A 19,741-nucleotide genomic window follows, 5' to 3' on the forward strand; every position below is an offset into this window, starting at 1 on the left:
TGAAGCTGATATTCTAAGCAGTTATTCTCATTGCTTTTCCTTTGAGCAATGAGAACACAACAGACTCCTTATTAAACATACTGTTTATGAAGTGATAAATGAAACTGCAGTCTAAGGATGCAGACCAAAGTCTTGTAGGCGGAGCCTTATTACAGTAGCTAGAAACATCATCAACTTTCAGATATACATATCCTTACTGAGAACCCATGTACCTGAAAACTTCTCTACTTTTCTCAGATAATATGTAAGTAGTGTAATAAATAGTCATTAAGCGGTTAATTCCACCTGTCAATCTTGCCTGGCATGTAGTTTATGCATGGTAGCTCATAACTAATCGCCATTAACTGTATGAAAATAAGATCTTCTTGGGAAAATAAGAAATTGCAAGGGATTGCATGTTCAAAATAATAATTTATTGATGTATTTTTAACCATGTAGCTCCTTGCAAAGATACAGTTTATAAATTATAGAACAAGTATAGTTCTTTCCACAGCTTTCACGTTTTAGTCCTCAAGTCCAGGTCAGTATTTTGAAACAAGATGGTCAATAGTAAATTATGCAAAATGGCTTAAAAAAAAACTACACTAAAAAGCTTCAGTTCTTCCAGGATCCAAGATACACACATAACAAGCAGCATTACAATGTCTGCACTACACCCCCAAGCGATATATGCAGGAGAAGCAGCATACAGTACCTGCACCAGACCTCAAGGAACACTTCATGATTAGCAGTACACAGCACCTGAACATCTACAGCAGCTTCAAAATTTATTTAGTAACAAATGCTCAAAGGGTTTACAGCATGTGTGGCAAGGGTAGATGATGGGTTGCAGCACGTTACAATCATGTCCAAGTGAGCCCTGCTTACCTGTATATTCACACCAGGCCAGTGCACAAGCAGTACACATCACCATTTCAGCCCAGCACTGTGACAGTCCCCAAGCAGGGCCACGTACCTGCAAACTCATCCTACAGTACAAGGGAACAAATCACTGCCTGTATCCCTCTCCCCTCTACGCATATCCTGTGGAGAACGAAGGCTACACTGAACTTCTACCAAGATCAAATTACACTGATGACCAACTGCCACCATTGCATTGGTGGGGATGTACCTCTGCAGTTAAATTTTATATTTTGTGCTTGCTCACCATTGACGGTTTTTCCTTAAGGTTGATGTCAACAAAATGCCAGATCTTAAAGGCAAACAAAATAAGTTTAATTTAAAGAAAACATTTATTTCAAGTTCTTTTAAGTCACAGAGTTTAACAGATGACAACTTTCTCCTTTTTCACATTTCAAGTGTTCAGCAGAGACCATACACACTGTCCCATGGATAGTGAGATTTTCCTATTGATTCCTTTTGAATGGATTGGTGTCTAGGCAAATGAAGATTCACGTTTCAAGCAAACTGATTTAAAAACATTTAAAAAAAAACCCCAACACAATAAATCAAAATTTTGTTATCAAATTCTTACCACAGATAAAAGGTGTTAAACACTCATAAGTTTCTCAAAACAAAAATCAAAATCTCCTAACAAAATCCCAGCCATTCACAATCAAATAGAACATACTGCCTTCAAGAAATTTCCCAGAATTTTAAAATGCTCCAAATATATACACATTTATAACTTAAGTGCTTATTAGCTACAACCTTTTACTCATGCAAAAGTTGTGAGAGGAGAAGGTGTTTCTTAGAGCGGCTTTTCTGAATATGCAGTAAAACTCTTCACTCGTGCAAAGAACAAAGGGGTGTACATTTTGTCAATGTCAAAAGTAGTAACAGCTGTCTCACCAGTCGATCTGCAAAGAGCATTGTAAAAATTAAATTAGACACAAGTTGCTGTTTGAATCCCTCATGCAATCATGTCCCATAGTACAGTGTGTGCATCAAACTACAGTTGGAATAAAGTCTTTTGTAATACCTTGTTCTGAAAGCAATTGACTTTTAACTGAATCACACTATACAGAATCCACTTCTACATTCATACCTAAGAAACCACTTTCCCTTTCCACTCTTATTATGAGCTCCAAGACCTGAGCAGTACAGAAACTTTACACTGAAAAGAATGTCTGCAATATAAATTAGGTATGACATCATTAGCTTTTACAAACACAATTTTTATGTTTATGGACGTTACCTATACTCCCAACCCACAACTAGTTTATTTCCTGCATTTTATATTCTCACAGCTCAATAGCTGAGCTATGTTCCTATAAAAACACTGAATATTAAGAACACTGGAAGACAAGGACTAAATCTACCCTAACTGCCAACACCAGTTCTGGAAAGCCAACTTGCCAGTAATTTGAAGCGTCAGGTGCAAGAACAGTGGTCATGGCTCCTGCCTAGTAAGTGATCAGAACAGCTGGTTACATGCCCATATACTGCACTGCTGAATTATAAAGTTAGTAACATTAAAGTCCTCACATGAAAAGTACAAACATCTTTAGTCTGCACATCTACAGTGGAAAAGATATATATCTTCATGAATACACACTTTCCACACCCCCTCACTAACACCACATTAAGTCATTCAACCCTGATTCAGTTCTGAAATCAAACACTCTGCATAGATCCTTTAAAAAGCAAAAAAAACTATGGTTATATTACTTAGGAAACTTCCTATTATCATTAAAACAGGTTACTAAAATATTGGGATTTCTTTACATAAAAGTTCATTATGTATTTCAAATCAGGACCAGTTACTGCTTTCGTTATATTTTGTTAAAGCCATCTAAGTCTCTGACTCTTCACATTTTATGTACTTAGTACTGGACAAATTAACATCACCTTTAATTCTACAGTTTAGTATCTTTCTTTACTCCTGTTCTCCATTTACTCACCTGCAAGTGATGTGACAAGAATGATGTATCCACACAAGTTTGTTGAACCTCTGGCGCCCACTGGAGCACAACTGTAGTCCTACATGGAAACTGTGATCTGTTTCTTGAGCAGGAACTCGGCGGAAATACCTGTATTTGTGGTAATCAACTGGTTTCTGTACAGAGAAATAAGAAGTTTCATGACCTACAAAGAACACATTATGCAACTATTTATCCTAAGTAACTGTGAGATCAGATTGGTAAAACTCTCATACTTAAAAACAAGTACAACTGTTCCTTCAAAGTACAAAAATGTGTATGTTAATGATGAAAGAAGTTTTCACAGAAAGCAAAAGAAGCATTCAGGACACCATGCAACTGTGCATAGTCACTGTAACACTTCTTACTCTTCACAAGTTTCTCTTGACTAGCACTTTGGTAATCAGAAGAATTTTTAAGTAAGCTGATCAAATAATTCAGAGTTCACTTAACAAATACTGCTTATCTAGTTTTACTAAATGTTGTGGAATATAACTGCACACAGTCAAATCTGTTCTCAGAAAATGAGACTCATCCTTCTTTCCCATTAACAATGCTGACATCTAATAGCACCATAAATGGAAGCTAAGCCTAAGGGGGAGAAAAACTGTTTAAATTTGAACCAGGTATTTATTTGCCTTAATAAATTACTACAGATGTGGGGACAAATGTAAGTGACATTACCATGCTTATTTATTTATATTTTATTTTTAACCATTTAAAAATTAAATTAATTTTTTAATCTTTTGATGTAAGGCAAATCTTTGGGTCCCTTAAAACACTCAGTCTGAGTAAAATCTTGTTAATCTATTTATTCTATTTTCCTACCTACCTCTTCCTTTTTCTTCATTATTACAGCAAATACTTTGGTTTGATTGTCTGTTTCCTGGGAAAGGCGATAATGGCCAAGCAAGATTGCATCCGTTCTGGAAAGTTAAAAAGGAGGATAATGTCAAGGACATAAAAATACTCTGTGTCTCAAAAGTGTGATGTTCTTATAATACAAGTATCATCAATGAAACAAAGACTGACTACACAGCATAATGATACAAACGATTTCTTATTTCCATTCAGTAAAGCCTAATCAATGATATTAAATGATGAAATAATTTTTAAAACTTGCTTCTTATTTTCCCAAACAGGACAGTAAATTTAAGTAGCTGGTTCTACCTAGCCTACTGCTAAATATTTACAGATTTCTGGTGAACAGCTCAAACCTGTTTAAGTTGCAAATGATTTTCGATGTTTTTAGGTCCAAACATCAAGAAGTATTAATTGCAACATATCCCACTGAAATCTTCACTTTCCTTCAGTTGAGGAATTGTGAGAATGCAGGCAGTAACAAAATAGTATCTTTAAAAAGATTGTTCCATCTACTTGCCTTAAAAATTCCAAATCACATAACTCACAAAGGAAATCTAATTACATTATCAGGACCCTAAAATGAAAGGTATCTTTGCATAAAGATCAAAATTTTTTGTAGTTTGTATGAAAGAATTATAAACATATATAATATAACACAAGAGATCTATATCCTAAGAGAGCATATAGATCTGAGACAAAAGTAAATAGTAATTGCTAGGTAAAAGCAAAATGAATACTGTAGAGCCAAATACTTTATTTTAATAACCTTGTGTTTTTAGTCCGTAAGCGAGGAACTATAGATTGAGGATCTTCAGGAGTTGTTAGCATCATAACTTGACCATCTGGAAAGAATCTCAAATACCTGCAAAAACATAATTACACAATGCAAACCTAGAAAATATATCCTTTTCCTGCTTGTTTTCTTTTAAAATCACAGGATGTTACCTAGAAGGATTTAGAACTTAATTGGTAATAACATTTGAAAACACATTTCTTCACACATAACAGAAAAAAAAAAGAGATCAGAAATCAAAAGAGAGTTATGAATAGTGAAAGACAAAGTTATGAAGAGTTATGAAGTTTTGTCACCTCTACCAAAGCAAGGTAGCTACTCTGGGATCAAAACTGACCTCAAGTTTCTCCTTTCCTATCCACTGAGACCAGTGCAACAAAATCTCGATTACAGTATCAGTACAGAATTACTAATGTCGTACAGACATTTTCAGGTTCTGCAACCTGATTGATTTTTTTAGTACTGAAGTACTGTGCTAATGTTTGAGACTACAGCAATAGCCATCAGGTTCAATGGCTTCTATGAACTGTTTCCAGCCTCAGAAAAGACAGCAGAATGAAAGAATAAATGCTGGGAGCAGCAAGGTGAACAACAGCAAAAAATCAGGCTGAGGAAACAAATGGCAAGGCATTTACAGTAAGATAAGGAAGACCAGCCTCTTGATTTTTACAACTGATTATACATACGCTCAATGACTGATCTTGTATAATCACATGTATTCTCTTTGCTGAATTGCATCATGTATTGTATCAGACATGTAAAGCAAAAGTTGTTTAGGGAAAGAAATCTGTAAGTAAGTATTAACTGTTATAAGCCTTCAAACTTTTGCCACATTACATGGTTTAAGTGAGGATGAAACATGTTTCTAAGCTCATTTCTAATTATCATAGAATTCTATTATTAGATCTATTATTAGATTCTATTTCTAAAACCTGTTCTCAAAAAATACACATTGCTTTACACACTGTTGCAGTCCCACTCAGTTTTACAGAATGATTATTGTCTGTGATAGCCAGGGGTGGATTTAAAGAACTTAAGAAACATTTCACTCACTCATTGTACTACAGCTCTACCTGTAATATTCCACTTGGTGCCATGCTCTATAGAAACCATCAAGAGACTGTTCTCCTTGACGTATATATTTTGTCTTGCTGACATATACACCTACAGAAAAGGAAGATACATGAACAAAAACTAAGAACATAAAATATTTCTGATGAAAAAGCCAATATCTAAAACTTTTGAGTATAGTTTTGTTACTTAAATACATGGAAGTTTTATTTTCATTCCTTGCACCTTTCCCTTCTCTTTGCAGATAATCTACAAATTGAAATGCACAAACTAATTCAAATTAGGTCTAACAACATCAAAAATATCAAACCCACCTGACTGTTTCTGTTGTCACACAGTTACAACTATTTCCAAAAGTACAGCTTACCATCAAATCGAACGCGAGGCCTTTCCAAAAACATGTCCCTCCAAGATGCATATGGAACAAGTTTATTGCAGCTCCTGCCCCATATTTTCAAACAGACTTGATGCCAGATTTCAGGATCTCTAGTGAAAACAAGAAAAAAGCAAATCCTGTAACCTCCCTGCAAACCCTGTTTAGCTTATATATATGAGAGTAACACTCTCTTACTTAGTTTGGTTGCAACTAGAAGAAACTTTCTTTAACAAAAATAGCTCGTAATTTAAAACCCTTGACTAATTTGCTTAATCCTGGAGTGTTTGAAAGCCTTTTCCTCTTCCCAGTGAAACTGAAGAACAGAGTGTCATTTTTATCCAAGTACAGAACCACAACACTGCAACACCCTGGCACTTCTTTGTGTGGCTATACGAGCATGACAACAGACCATATTTTGGAGACCTGAAACACTAATTTGCAAACAAGGTAGAGCAAGTAATACTTTCTGCTAGATTTTTATTACAGTAAAGTCATCTATCTCACATACCATTTCGTAGTGTACTCAGAAACTGATTATTACTGTGAGGAGCCTAACATGAAAATGTCCATGGGAAGGAAAAGCAGGACATACTAGTGCAAAAAGTTTCACTCTGGATAAATTATCTACAATACCTGGCACAAATGTAAAATCCTCGACAAACAAGAGATAATTGCTCCAATGATCTTAGATCCAAGTCACTTGAAACCACCCATCGGAAAATGTACATTAGTACTTCCATAGGCAACGCTAAAAAGAGAAAAGAAATCCTTGTTAGATGCAACCTGTAAATCAACAGGTTATTTATAATTCCAGGTTTGGCTTGACTTTCCAGTAAAAAATCCTACTTCCCACATTGTAGAGAGAGAACAAAAAAAAAAAAAAAACTTAAAAGGTTACTATAGATGCATCTTTTTGATCCTTTTCAGACTACCAACTTCTTGAGCCGATGTGATTTTTTTAGAAGTTTTCTTTGTGCTATAAAGAAGTGAATAAAAAAGATCAACACTTCTGCTCAAAGGACACATCTGAGATAATTTTAGAGTAATGTCTGCAACATCTTGTCTTTACTGATAAAAAAAGAAGATACATTTTCTCAAGTGACAATACACCAGTTATTAAAATAAAATAATCTTTAAAATCCTGTTTTCTTTATGTTTTGATTTGCTTCTCTTTATTTTCTTTCCTTGACCAGAACAAAGGAGATCAGGCCAAGATTTCAAAGTGCAACTGATAATTTAGGATGCAAAACAAAGGCATCTGTGTTTAAGAGAGATCACAGCTCATATACAGTTTCTACAATTTAGATCGCATAAGGAAGTCTCAGGATAACTGTCCTAGAACTGAAGCACTGAAAGTCATTAACCTTCAAAAGACTTTCTAGCTTTGTTATATAGTTTGTCTGACCCTGAAAAGACACTTGTTGCAAAAATCTCATACAGAATCAGATAAAATCAAGAAATATAAAGATGCATAGTCTACAAAACAATTGTCTCTTACTCACACTTAAATATTGCAGTACTAATTGTATTTGCAAACAAAACCAAAAGAACTAGAAGAAAAACTGGAATACACTTACTTCAGCAAGTCCATTCCTAGAAGTGGCTACTTTTAAGTATGCCTCTGATCCTGAAAATTCTACTCAGAAATACTACATGGAAAAAGCTTGTGTGATAAAGACAAGATTTTGTATGAGAACAAGATTTGTTTACCTAGTTGATAATTTTTTCTCTTTTGTATCTAACTACAGAAGTAAGTAAAGAGATAATGTATGCACTTCTTCAAAGGTGGCTTTTGAATGAAGGAGATAAATGTTTTGTCTGAATGAAGTGAAACATCTATACAAATTCTGCCTCTCAACTCTTACAATTTATCTTAACTCTTACCTGAGATGTGGGTCTGGCTGACATAAACTTCAGGCTGACAAAGTTTGACTGAAGATTCCTGAAGAGTTAACTGCTGCTGGAAATCCGTCAGGAGATCTGCCATTTTGTCATCCTCTTTGCTATCCTCAACACTAGAAAAGGGGCAATGCCAACACTGTAATATTGGACAAAACATACCAACAGATGTCCTCATCTTGGCATCAATCCAGTGGCATACTCCCATTCAATAGTTGTTTCCTGTACATTTTTAAAGCAATCACATTTCATCATACAATAAAACAACTACTGAACTATGATCAAGGTCATTAAGACATTGCTGGAATGCCTCTGAGAGTAACAACTGGGGCTTTTTCATTAAATTCCCATCCCAGTTTTTTATTTTGTATTTGAGTTTTTTATTTAAGTTACTGACAAATTTCTTGACCTCACGAAAAGAAAAATCTCATCTTTTACTTTGTCTAAGATACGGCATATGCAGGAAATAAAGTGTTGTTAATGAAAGTTGTATTTTGTAATCCTTCTCATGATGTAAGATATTGGAAACAATTAAGGATTATTTTTCACGCTTGTGTTATTCACTAAAGAGTGATCCTTGGTGGGTCTATTCAACAGTAATGAAGGCAAACTACTTTTGTACCTATTCTGTAAACAGGCAGAAATAATACATTTCAGGAGCCAGAACAAGATAGCAGAGCAGAAACAACAAGCTTGCTACTCATCAGTAAATTTGAAGGATTACTAAGTGATAAAAGAACATTACCCGTTAATAAAAGAAATCTAAGTTATATATCATAATATGATCTTCTAATAGCTGCTTGCTTGCTTGCCCCAAATAACCAGAAATGACACAAAACTCATAGCGCACATCACAAACCACTTTTTTACCCCTGACTTGGTATACAAGCTAATTAAGAAATCTTACAGTCACTTTTTAATACTGTTCAATTCTACTCTAAACAAGCTAATAGAATGTGTTGAGAATATAAGCAAGCAACTAGTAGACCAACCAACGGGTTTTGAAGTATCACAGAGAAGACAATTATGTTTGGGCCTGTCCTAAGACTACAGTAAGACGTTGCACTGAACATACCTTCCTTTATTTAGATGAGTATGGTCAGCCCCAGTACCTACAGGTCACACTGTAAATTGTTTTTTTCAAATCTAAATGTGTAATTTGTTTTTTCTCATCAAGGCAGTATGAAACACCTACAACAGTAATTCAGAAAGCACTAACTAAAATCTCTCCCAAAAAATTCATCTGTACAAATACTGCTTTTAAACAGTAGAGTAACAACTGAGACTACTGGTTATTTTTCCCTCACTGACACAAAGTGCTGAAAACAGTACAGCAACATTAAAAAAAACAAATAAAAATCCACAGAATTGTAGAATCATTTAGGTTGGAAAAGACCTCTAAGATCATCAAGCTCAACCATTCACCTGGCATTACACCATGTCCCTAACTGACACATGTACACATCTTTTAAATACCTCCAGGCATGGTGACTCAACCCCTTCCCTGGGCACCCTGTTGAAGTGCTTGACAACTCTTTCTGTGAAGACTTTTTCTTAATTCTCACTCCAAAGCACACCCTGAGGCCATTTCTTCTTGTCCTGCTGTTTGTTATTTGGGAGGAGAGACCAACACCTACCTCAATACAAACTCCTTTCAGGTGGTTGTAGTGAACAGTAAGATCTCCCCTGAGCCTCCTTTTCTCCAGGCTTAACATCCCCAGCTCCTTCAGCTGCTGTGCTGCAGACCTTCCCCAGCTCCATCACCCTCCCCTGGACTCACTCCAGCCCCTCAGTGTCTTTCTCACAGTGAGGGGCCCAGAACTGGACCCAGCATTGGAGGTGTGGCCTCAGCAGTACAGGGGGACAATCCCTGCCCTGGTCCTGCTGGTCACACTGTTGCTGACACAGGCCAGGATGCCACTGGGCTTCTTGGCCACCTGGACACACACTGGCTCACGTTCAGCCAGCTGTCAACCAGGACCCCACAGTCCTTTTCCAACAGGCAGCTTCCCAGCCATCTGCTCCCAGCCTGTAGCTCTGCATGGCGTTGTTGTGACCCAAGCACAGCACCCAGTACTTGGCCTTGCTGAAATTCACACAATTGACCTTGGCTCATTGATCCAGCATGTCCAGATCTCTCTGCAGAGCCTTCCCACCCTCAAGAAGGACCACTCCTGCTTCAGGTCAGAGAGGCTTAATGGAGTAGAGAAACTGATGCTAAAGTAAGAAAAGAATCCTATAAAAAACAAGGTTTTTACATTACTATAGCGCATGATCCAGTAGTTTTCCTAGTGCGCAAATGCACGGCAAAGATTTCATGCCAGCAACACATTCCGATATGAAACTAAAGGATGGAAATAAAGCACTCAGCTCATCTTGAACTCTTATATTAAGTCCACAGCTACACTGGAGCTGTACTGTCCTGGGGCAACAAGGCTGAGCTAGCAACACCACAGGAACACAGTTGTGCTTTCTTTTTTCCTTCTCCATGTTAAAATTCTTGATTTTTTGATGCAGCTATCAGGAGCACTAATCGCTGCTATGAGTAAGCAAGAATTTGGGAAGCTGTTCCATAAGCTTGTCCATGTTATGCTGCGGGGACTGGAACAGAAGTTTTGGCCATCCTTAAACTCAAGTTTTAGGCTCAATGAATTACGGCAGCCCTAAGTCACTGCACATCCCTTGTACTGAGGTTAGGGGTATTCTGATGTGTGTAATGATGAAAGACTAGATCACTCAGAATGCAGTCTCTGAGCTTCTAAATGTATTGCTCTACTGCAAATGCTCTCATTTGCCTGTGTTAGCACAGGAACAGATTATTCCTTTGCTTAATTAAGATGCTTATTTTATTAGTATGAAGCTTTAACTAATTAACCATTTTGCCATCCTATATGATCCTAAATCTGAAAATCAAAAATCAAAATAGTGGCTGATGCTTTTTTTTTTTTAATTAAGCAACAGCATAACTATTTGTAATCCCTCCCCCTGAAATTAGCTAGCTCCAAACAAGCCTGTTACTGTCTTCAAAAAATATCATCTACTCAAGTGAGAGTAGGTAAGTTTTCCAGATACTAAGAGACTTACAAGGGCATGTTACAGCAGAATATCGATATCCTTCAGAAACAAAATGTCATGTGTTTCAGTACTCCTATGCACTTAATTAGTAAAATTTCATACTTACCACCTCTTTCCAACTGCATCACCATCTGGGGACCGTGTATAGGTGATCTTAAACTCTATATCAGGTACAAGCTGCATGGCTAGACGATAAAACTTGATGGCTGAAAATAAAGGTTTGATGTTCACACATCAAGCAAAGACTGTTTTCAGGGAGATGGGTTCAGCTAAAAGCACTAAAAAGGTGGAAAATGCCTTTGCCTAGGAAAGCTTATTTAGTCTAAACTGTTAGGTTTAAATTCAATACAGAAGAGAGGAACATTAAGTACCTGTTTTCAAAACTAAAAACCTCATGTACTTTTTTCAGAATAAAGAGTTATTTCATATGTATTTCAGCTTTTACAGATTTACCTTAATTACTACAAATTCAACTATAGTGTAGAAAATCTTACATTAAAACATTATGAATTCCTGATGTTGTCTAGTGCCTAGCACTTACAAAGATTTCCCAAAAAGCTGTAGAGCTTTTAGACAGTATATCCGTAACTACCCATAAGTTAAATGAAAGAGAAAATGTATGCAGGTACCTTAAGTCCCTGGTATAGCACAGACAGGCTTTCAGACATATACAACACTATAAAGGTGAGAATGATGAATAAAATATAGTTGCAATTTTAAAATTTCAACAACAGATGCAAAATATATCAATTTCTCTATGTAAACCCCTGGGAACTAAAGAAGGCAGAGATGCAAGCCACTCAACACGCCAAGAGTATGGAAAGCAGCCTTGTCACAAAACTATGGGACATGAAGAAACACCTGACAGCTTGGGTTTTGCAGTTTTCTCACACATACAGAAAATTCTTCTGCCATTAGCATTACAAAGATCCTACAAATGCTGAGTAGAGAAAGAGGTTCAGGAAGATCACTGTGGTAACAAACAGTTATTAAGCTGCAGAATGTCCTTCTGAGTCAGCTCTGTGAATCCTTCTTAATTTAAATTAATTCAATTATGCACATTCAATCTATTTCAATAAGAGTAGTAAGCTCAAGTGTGCATGCATACGTTCCTTCATATTCCCACATTGTGATACCAAGATCCGAGGGCAATTCTTCTTCAGCTTGGACTCTTAAAACCAAAACTCAAATAAAACATCAGTGAGTGCAGAGCTCAGAATTTGTATGATGACTCTGAGAAACTCGAGTTTGGGGCTAGTAAATGTTCTTGTTTCCTCGAGTTCATGTCAAGGCCAGTGACTGACAAATAGTATCCCTTGGCTGTTGAGGACTGGAAATACCAGCAGCCAACTAAACAGAGATCAGTCTCAACTTCCACATTTAATCTTGCAGACAAGGCCTCTACTGTACTTAAGCAAGAACAAGCTGTAGGACATAACTGTCTCACAAACATCAGGTATCAGCAGATTTCAGAAGCAGGCTTGGATTCTGGTGACCTGGGCCAGGTCAGCAAATAAAAGCCTGGCCTGCAAACAGATGTCCCAACATGTGCTCAGTAATATATCTGTGTCTGGCGTAGGACCATGCCTCTAAGGTATCATACAGATGTAGAAATAATTCAGTTTAGCTTCTCTAAGTCTCAAATCAAATTCAATTGAAAAAGATGAATTCACATTCATGCAATCCAGATGTCTGAAACACTTTTGTAAATGGAACTATTAGATATTAGTATTTCTTTCCTCCTATGTTTGACATACAAGGAGTGCGCTGAAGCAGATGAAGCCACAGCTTTCATTTAATATAAACAATGTTTAAATAGACTGCTTTCCTCACCTTTTTTTTTTCTAATTTATTCAGATGGAACCTTCACAATCGACTATATGATTTTCTAAATATGTACCAGATTTTTAGTGCTGACATATTTTTTACTGTGCATTTAATCCTTTATCAAACACCCACCATATCTTAGCCTAAAGTAATTTTGCCCTGTAAAAACACATAACAAATTAGAAACTGAGACAACTGATTTTATTAACTACGGGGGACTCATATTTCTCTCAGCTAATATGAGATATGAAACAACCAGAAATCCCTTGAAAATGAAGGAAAATTCCCATGGCGAAGTGGGAATTTTGTATTAAGCAGGTGGTTGAGTTCAGGAGCTTCCAGAGTTCTCTCTCAATTTATTTTGCACCTGCACTTTAAACACGGTGGCCAAACCCTCTGGTGGATGAGCAGGATGGTACACACATTCTGCTTCACTTTCTTTCTCACATGAAAGAAAGAGCAAATTGGTATCTTCACTAACTGACCTACAGGTCTTGGAAGTTAGAACAGACTTCTTGCTCTCTAGACTCTGAAAACTAAATATATGAAAGAAACCTTTGAATTTCCATTTTTACTAGTGCTGATAGCAAGAGTGCAGGTAAGCAAGCTAAATGCCTTAAATATTTTATGACAAACCTCAAAGACTACCGGATCTGAATGTTCACTGCAGAAATTCTTCAAAAAGCTATTTTAGCATGCTGTGTTAGTCAAAAAAAGAAACAAAAACCCCCCAAACCCAAAGAGCCCTCTCCAAAAAAAAAGAGAAAAAAAAGCACCAAAAAAACCCCACAACCAAACAATGAAGCATTAAAGCAGAACATTAGTTCATAGTGGTTTTGTTCATAGTGGAATTATGAGAACTGTGAGCACAGGAAATAGTTTATTGCCTTGATTAATTACTATGCTAATTTCAAGTTGCAGAAGTCACATAAAGAGGCGTTCTAACATTATTTTGCTTGAAAGCTAGAAATTCCTTCCTTGATCTAATTTTTGCTTTACCTCAACCTTAGAACTGTGACATGATGATTCCTTCTATAGCATGTTTGTTTGCTTATCTGAATGATAGAGCTCTCAAACCACGGTTAGCCTGTAGTTTATGTTCACTGGCACCATGAAGATTTGCCCATAAATCACAGATGTTACATTTCTCAACAACAGGGGTGTTCATTGTAGACTTCCATATTACCTTCATAAAGGGCCCCATTTTGTTCTTCTTCCACTGCCTTCAGGAAAAGTTCTTTTGCCTGCACAATAAATTACACAGAGCACTTCTTTAATTCCTTATAAAAATAAGTGCAACGTCACTTGACTTAGAATTATTTTTGATCTCACCTACTGTACCTAGGACAGAGATAACAAAATAAGTCCATAAATAGAGAAGACATATTCATGTGCTACAAGACATAACTGAAAATCCCAGTCAAGGAACTATTGTATTCCTGCTGCTTGCCCCTTACATAGTCTTTCATAAAGCAGATTGTGAAGATGACACCAAGGCAAACATAAAGACTAGAAAAATCAGTGTAGGATTATGTAGACACTAGTATGGAACTAACAAGATAATAAGCTCTGTTGTTTCTCCGGATTTAATTCAGCATTAGCTTACAGAAAAGTTATAGTGGAACAGTAATACAGATAAATAAAACCTCAAAATTATGCATCATTTTCTGTACCTTTTCCTCTTTTGCTATCTCCTGTTTTCCCCTGGCATCAACAGACTTTAGTCCAAGTTCTTTTGATGATGCTCTGCATGGCACAGGTTCCAACCCACTAGAACTCACACCTGGGGCAAGCTCATACATCCACTGAGCTCTGAACATCTGAAGCTCTGCCTAAAAAACATTATTAATTTTACTTAGTAAGACATATTCAGACAGTGAATCTTCTGAGAAAAAATTAAAAAATACAAACACAAAAAAGAATTTCATAACTGTGCTTTACATTTGCAAGTCTTAGATGGCTCCAGTGAATTTAGGCACAGAGAATAAGCAATTGTTTTATAGTAAATGAAAACAAAAAAAGTGCACAAGTACTTGTTCAGTCTCATTCAATAACAAAAGTGCTTTTTTTCTGGACTGTTCACCTCAGAAGAAAAACTGATGTTTCAAGAAGTGGTTGTTAGTACTATGATTATGACCTAAGATTCCATAGAAAAGTGCATGACATGATCGTATTTGCTCTTGTTTATGTAGAATTCTAATAAGCAAGAAGTCAATTAGCTCTTAAAATTAAAATTTAGAAAATCCAGGCTTTCGTACACAAGCATTCTAAGTTATCTAACATTCAAAATAGTAATTTATATAGTATACAAATACGACCTTACTCCTTTCTCTTTTAAAAAGTATGGACTATGTTCTGTGAAATAATATAAGTTACAACTCCTACCATGCCTTTTTTTTCAGCATCTTTGAAGTTACACTTAACACAGCTCTTGCAATCATCACAACTTCTGGTGAGCAACTACACAGAAATCTAGTCTTGTAGAAGAATACACTTTTCTATTACACTCCTTTTATCAGCTTTCTGGTCCAGTAGAGAGTGACAACTTAAACTGGAATTTGATCACAGAAACTGCTGTCTAAGTTCTACAGTTCTTCAAAGAAATTCCAGATCTGTCACAAGCTTTCTTTTCATCACACAGATAGCTGAAGAGACTGAATTTTGACACTTGGAACACAATGGAAAATCTGTCTCATTTCTGGAGGGGCAGGCAGATTAAGCATTTGTCAGATCAACAAATACGTAGTAAACAAATGAGAATAAGTGATGAAGTTTGAATCACAGCAGAACTATGTTTGTAAAAACTCACTAGCATGAGAGACATACCTGAAGATTTGCTTCACCAGATCTTTCACTGTCATCAGTTCTTACCAAATCAGCGTGACAATCTTCTTCAGCTTCTGCCTAGTAGAGAGCAGTCAAATGTGATTACAGGGTCTGCATAAGTCCCTACAGCCCATTCACAAAGAACAACTGTCATGGACACACATTAAAAAAAATTAAGCATACTTCCTTTTTGATGATAAAAATTAATTTTAAGACTAATGAGATCAGTTGTACTTCCATATTAACTAAATGAAAATGGGATTTGCATTTTAGACTTGTTACTCCAACAGATGAGCTGTGTATCACTTGAAGGCTTCCATGCTGCAATACACTGGCATACCTGACTAAATATACTGTGTCTATGTCAAAGCACAGAGCAAATGCTTCAGTATTAAACAAAAATGCGCTTTGTCCAACAAATTAAAATTTGATCACTATCTTCTCATTGTAAAGATAACCAGTAGTTTTAATTTGTTTAATCTTTGCAAGAGCACAAAAGTGCTTTGAATAACAATAGATACTTTACATATACATGTGAAACTAAACAAAAAATGGTATTGGAAGTACTGGAAAATACAATGCTAGCATGAGAGCTTGACAGTTGGTTTTATTTACAGTACAGCTGTGAGACAGGTTAAACAAATAAAACCTGAAATAAGACCTTTGACTAAACCTAACATGGCTCTACATAGGAAGTTAAGCTGGCTAGTTTAAGAGGAAAACTTTAAAATATGCAAATTAATTATCATAGTGAAATATACTGAGATTTATGAAGTCTACACTAAAACTAATTCTGAGCATTACTGACAAGCCATTACAATGACAACAACATGCCAGTAAGGGGGAAAAAACACCCCAAAATCTCAACCAAGATATTTTTTTAAGGCTCTTCCTGCAGCTGAAGCAAACCAGTTTTTCTACCATTCTGCACTGAAATTCACATCTGTAGTTCTGCAAGTAGATAATGCAAAGTAAGATTACAAGAAGGCAAACCTGACATTAAGATTATCACAACTACTTTAAAAAGTTTTATTTCCCACTCCTTCCTATTGTACTCTGTACTCAGAGACTTGAAGTGACATTCTGTCAGTGAGATTCTACCAAGCTCTCAAAAAGAAATCCCTACCTCCTGCACAAAGTGCAGAAATCAAAGCATTCTTGTACTCAGAAAATTTATACCATTTTTAGAGCATCTGGAACTTCTGATCAAACCACGGAATACTAGCAAACATGATGGGAAGGCAACTTTAATCTCTCTGTCTTGGTGACAAGCACCTCCCTGGAATTAGTACGTGTCTTCAGATTCCCCAAAGACAATAAACATATTGGTTTGTCATCTGTAAAAGTGTTTTCACTGATGTTTCAGATAATTTATCATTTACAATTGATAGACATGGTTGGTTGGCTGAAGATAAACAGATATTGCATCTACTTCTACATTCTCATTTTTAATTTTTGTACATTTTTAATTTCCCAGTAGAGGAAACAGGTGAGCCAGAACACTATAAAAGACTAGTGGCATTAAATCTCAGCAAGAAGTAAGTAACTTGGAAATTTCATGGGCTTTGATTCCAGAATTTAATTGCAAGCAGTTAATACCCTATGAGTTGTTACAGTCCTACCACATTACTAGCATCCAGGAATATTTTGTTGGCCAAGCAGGGCCAGTCTAGGAACAAGTTAGCTCTGAAATGGGTATCTGTAAGTGCATTATTATGGCACTGGGCTGACAGAAATATGGCCTAATTCTGTCTGTGCACAGCGCAAGTCTTCTTGCTTGCAGCTGAATTATGTCCAGGTAGCTCTCCAGTCTGGGCAGAATAAGCCTGGCTTTATCTGCAAAATGCAGAAATTAGCAACTTCTAAACTAAATCAACACACTATCTTCTTGTGCATAAAGCCACGCCCATTAAAACCTTTAACTCCTGAAGTCTGTAAACAAACTGATTTAAGCATTGAAACTACTTAGAAGCTTAGGAAGCTGTATTAAGTTTACCTCATTCAAAAATTTTGTATTTCACTAGTCTGTTCAACTCTTGATTTTCAACCCCTTCTCTCTGTTCAGCTGCCCTACTTCTTAATTTCTGAGTCACTGTCAGACATTGTAGTGGACCAACTGTATCCAAAATGTCATTTAATGCTCTTGAAACTTAAATATGCTCTCAACTAAAACCAAAAATACTATGAAAGTATTTCAGGCTAAAAGTTGTCAAAACCCATCATGAAACTGATTACAACCGAAGTGTTGTCATTACTTTCTCTATACTGTATGCATGTGTGATCTGCAACCTCTCATATCAAAGGTCTGTCTCTGGCAATAGTGGCAGCCTAAGTGGCCAGCCCTCTAAACTTACCGGTAAAGGAATTAATTCATTGCTACAGCAGAGGAATGAACTGGAAAAGTGAAGTTTATTAAACCTTTCCACTATTTATTTGACCTGCTGAAACCCTACGATTTTGCTAGGACAAGTGAGTAAACAGAGGTACTGTGAAGCGAAGACCTTCACCAGCAGACAGCTCATGAGATCACACCTAAAGAACTTCACAACGTGTAAAAATTGGCTCTTTGCCCCCACTCTGAGAATACTTGTGTTGTACTTAAGAGTTTCTAAAATTCAGAGAACGCTATGCTCTAACTGCTACTTAGGGGATAAATCTAGATTTTTCATCGTTGTGCTGCTGGCCTTTCCCCTGATACAAGTCAGCTGTCACATGGAACAGTGACTTCATTCAAAGGAAGACATCCTACTGTGTACTGGCTGACTGGCTTGATTAATTTTCCATGAGGAAAGTAGTAGTCTGTCAAGCTACCAAAAGGTAACATGTCAAAAGTAAACATCTGATTTAGGCAGCAACTCATAAAAAATGAAGTCGGCTGAGTAGATTCAGAATAAGTAGCTGATTTGCTTGCAAAGCTTTAGAAACCATTTGCCAAATGCAGAACTAGTTTATTTGCACAGCTCAGTTTTGTTTTGCAATCAATAATTGCATGCTGATTTCCTCAGAGTACATTAACCGCTCACTAAACTGTCTGTAATGTTTAATAGTTCTGATCTCTGTTTCAGCAAAATAAAACCAATATCAGAAACAGTCTGAAGCTCAGCGTCACCAGTTGAACAGTTATGTGTGAACCGTACAGAACTCAGGGAGGAGCAAGCACGGCAAAGCGAAACAGTGACTGCCAGCTAACATTCCTCTTGGTTTTATAAAAAAATGAGAAAGCCACCCTATTTTTCTGTAAATGTTGTAGAAACAACACTGTGTTCAAAAATAAGTGATGAAACATTTTAACAGCTCGTGTGTGATGGAAATGGTTTAACTTTGAATGATCGAGCTCTCATCATGGATACTTGAATCCATGTTGAGGCGCAGTCAATAAAGCAATGCCGGACCAAGGAGTATACCTGATATGTTAAATGACAAACTCAACTCGAGTCCGTGGCCCACGGAGTCCTTTGAATTACTGAGTGACTTTATGCCACCACATTTCTGAGGGAGGAAAGGGAAAGGAAGGGCACGCTCCCCTGTAATGACACAGGGATTTTGTTCACGCGTTCCTACGGAGGGCTGGATCGCTCCAGAACGCGGCAGCCCCACTCATCAAAACCCCCCGCGGGAGGCGGCCGTGCCAAGCCGCGGTGGGGCGGGGTCACGGCCCGATTCCCACCGCCATCGCCCGGTGCCGGGCAGGGCAGGGCAGGGCTGCCAGCCAGCAATTCGGCCAGGGGGCCGCTCCCACGCACACTCCCCTCGTCCTGGTCCCGCCCGCTGTCTCTGCGCGGCAGCCGAGCCCCCGCCGCCCGGGCCCGCTCACCATGCTGCCGACACTCGGGCGGCGCTGTCCCGTCCCGGGGGCTCTGCTCCCCCGCTTGGTCCGTGTGTCCTCCCTGCCCGCGAGGGGCACTTAGCAGAGTTCTCGGTCGGAGAAGCGCACCACGCAGCGGGAGTCCCTGCGGGCCCTGCGGACGGCAGCCATCTTCCCGGCGAGCAGGGCCGGCGGCGGGAGCGGCGGGACACGGCCCGGGCGAACCCGCCAGGTCAGAGCGCCGCCTCCCGCGCGGGCCGCTACGACACGAGACCGCACAGACTCCCCGTCCCAGAGCGCACCGCGGCCCTTGCCGCCTCTGCCGCCAGCGGCGGTGCTGTGCA

General features: G+C 37.7%; 1 protein-coding gene across 1 annotated transcript; it reads right to left on the reverse strand.

Moving 5' to 3' along the window:
- Window positions 1–391: 391 nt before the first annotated feature.
- Window positions 392–19,622, reverse strand: FBXO9 (F-box protein 9). The gene is made up of 13 exons (XM_021551126.3): window positions 19,407–19,622; window positions 15,593–15,670; window positions 14,440–14,598; window positions 13,953–14,010; window positions 11,046–11,145; window positions 7,850–7,980; window positions 6,599–6,713; window positions 5,957–6,075; window positions 5,592–5,682; window positions 4,492–4,587; window positions 3,694–3,787; window positions 2,844–2,998; window positions 392–1,799 (listed from the first exon to the last, which is right to left on the reverse strand). The coding sequence occupies exons 1-13, from the start codon at window positions 19,407–19,409 to the stop codon at window positions 1,691–1,693; spliced, it is 1,308 nt and encodes a 435-aa protein (XP_021406801.1). The 5' UTR covers window positions 19,410–19,622; the 3' UTR covers window positions 392–1,690.
- Window positions 19,623–19,741: the final 119 nt, after the last annotated feature.

This window comes from Lonchura striata, chromosome 3 (genome assembly GCF_046129695.1).
Source record: "Lonchura striata isolate bLonStr1 chromosome 3, bLonStr1.mat, whole genome shotgun sequence".
Taxonomy (NCBI): Eukaryota; Metazoa; Chordata; class Aves; order Passeriformes; family Estrildidae; genus Lonchura; species Lonchura striata.